General features: G+C 43.5%; 1 protein-coding gene across 1 annotated transcript in view; it reads left to right on the forward strand.

The window, feature by feature from the left end:
• The first annotated feature begins 1,793 nt into the window (after positions 1-1,793).
• The window catches only part of c5 (complement component 5), a 70,347-nt gene continuing 69,640 nt past the window's right edge, over positions 1,794-2,500 (forward strand). Inside the window, 1 exon segment of the mRNA XM_034133734.1 lies at positions 1,794-1,962. Within this exon segment, the coding sequence (XP_033989625.1) occupies positions 1,794-1,962 (169 nt within the window).

Genomic DNA, 2,500 nt, shown 5'->3' on the forward strand with positions numbered 1-2,500 from the left:
TAGAGAGAGAGAGAGAGAGAGGAGAGCGGGGCAGCAACTATGCAGCTGTGCCGAACGCAGGGCCTGTACATTTGGAACGGTCGGCTTCGAGGGGACTCCTTTGGTCACTACACACACAGCTCTCTTCTTGGCAATAGCTCAGTAGATTATAGCATCACAGACCTCGACCCCTTCTGTCTGAGGGCATTCACAGTCAGCCCCCTAACACCCTTATCTGATCATAGTAAAATTACACTCTACATTAAAAAGACAGTAACAGACCCTCACGCAGCAGAACCCAGTAAACTGAACTATACAAAACAACCTTATAGATGGACAAACAATAGCAAGGACGACTACCAGAAAGCAATCAGACATCAAACAATTCAATCCCAATTAGACCATTTTCTATCCACCCCATATCCCCACAGTAATGATGGCCTGAATCAGGCTGTATGGGACATTAACAGCCCACCCTGTATCCCCACAGTAATGATGGCCTGAATCAGGCTGTATGGGACATTAACAGCATCTTTGACAATGTGGCAGATTTATCCAATCTGAAAAAACCACAATATCATAAATCAAAAAAGTCAGCCAATGAAAAGTGGTTTGATACAGACTGCAGACATCTGAGAAAAACCCTCAGACGTTTATCAAATCAAAAACACAGACAACCTGACAATCCTGAGCTCCGCCTCCAATATTGGGAAACACTGAAACTATACAGAAGAACACTCAGAACTAAAAGGGAGCAACATGCGCAGCACCAACTTGAAATCATTGAAGAGTCCATTGACTCAAATCATTTCTGGAAGAGATGGCACTCTTTCAGCAAACCACACAAGGAAGAACTGGCTATTCAAAATGGGGACATTTGGAAAACACACTTTGAAAACCTGTATAGTAGCGTTACACACTGAATTCGGCCCAAAATGGATCTCCTCAACAAACTACAATTCTAGAATCAGTCGTTAAAGACAACCAGAACCCTTTAGACTATGACATTACTGAGGAAGAGCTCCCTGGCTAAAACCAGGCCCTACAACCAAGGAAGGGCCAGCGGTCCTGATGGCATTTAAATGAAATGCTGAAATTTAGCAGCCATAAGTTCAACACTGCCATGTTGAAACTATTCAACCTGGTTCTGAGCATTGGACATTTCCCTGACATCTGGAGCAAAAGGAATCATCACACCAATATTTAAAAATGGAAATAAATTTGACCCAAACAATTACCGAGGCATAGTGTGTCAGCAGCAACCTGGGGAAGTGATTCTGCAGCATCCTAAACAGCCGACTGCAAGACTCTCCTCAGTGAACATACATGTCCTGAGCAAGAGTCGATTGGATTTACACCATCGGACTACCCAGCCCATATATATACCCTCCACTCACCCTCATTCATAAACATGTCCACCACACAAATAAGAAGAGATTTGTCTCTTGTTTTGTGTAGACTTTCAAAAAAGTCATTCGACTCAAGTTGGCAGAACGTGTCTGTCTCCTGAATCGATTGAACACGGTGTTAGGGGGGAAAGACATATGATATCATTAAAACAAATGTATACAAATAATAAATGTGCTGTGAAAATTGGCAATATGGAAACAGATTTCTTCCCCCAAAGTAGAGGGGTGAAACAGGGCTGCAGTCTCAGCCCCACCCTATTTAACCTTTATATTGATCAATTGGCTAAATCATTAGAACAATCCGATATCCCTGGACTCACCCTCTCTGACACACAAATTAAATGCCTCCTGTTTGCAGATGATCTAATATTGCTAGCTCCATCTAAGGAGCCATTACAACAGCAAATGGATCATCTGCAAAGCTTCTGTCAGACCTGGGCCCTGACAGTTCATCTGGAGACCTTCTGTCAGACCTGGGCCCTGACAGTTCATCTGGAGACCTTCTGTCAGACCTGGGCCCTGACAGTTCATCTGGAAAAGACCAGGATTATGGTTTTCCAGAAACGACCCAGGGGTCAGGGGAACCCCACACCGCTTCTTACTGGGCTCCACTGACAATAGAACACACACACAGCTACACATATTTGGGACTAAAAATTACTTCAACAGGAAATTTCAATCTGGCCATTAATGATCGCAGAGACAAAGGAAGAAAGGCTTTCTATGCTATCAAAAAGTCTTCAAATATAGATATAACTGTTAGAATCTGGCTCAAAATATTCAATTCAATAATAGAACCAATCATACTGTATGGTAGCGAAGTGTGGGGTCCCCTTGGAAATCAAGACTTTGATAAATGGGACAAACACCCAATAGAAACCCTACATGCGGAGATATGCAAGGGCATCCTGAGAGTCCACAGGAACACCCCCAACAATGGATGCCGAGCTGAGCTAGGCCAATTCCCCCTTTTAATTAGGATACAAAAAAGAGCAGTCAAATTCTACAACCACCTAAAAACCAGTGATCCCAACTCCTACCATTACAAAGCCCTCCATTGCCAAGAGGAGAACATAGAGAGGAGTCCCCTCAACCAGCTAGTGCTGAGGCTC

The sequence above is a fragment of the Trematomus bernacchii genome, unplaced genomic scaffold, assembly GCF_902827165.1.
Source record: "Trematomus bernacchii unplaced genomic scaffold, fTreBer1.1, whole genome shotgun sequence".
Taxonomy (NCBI): Eukaryota; Metazoa; Chordata; class Actinopteri; order Perciformes; family Nototheniidae; genus Trematomus; species Trematomus bernacchii.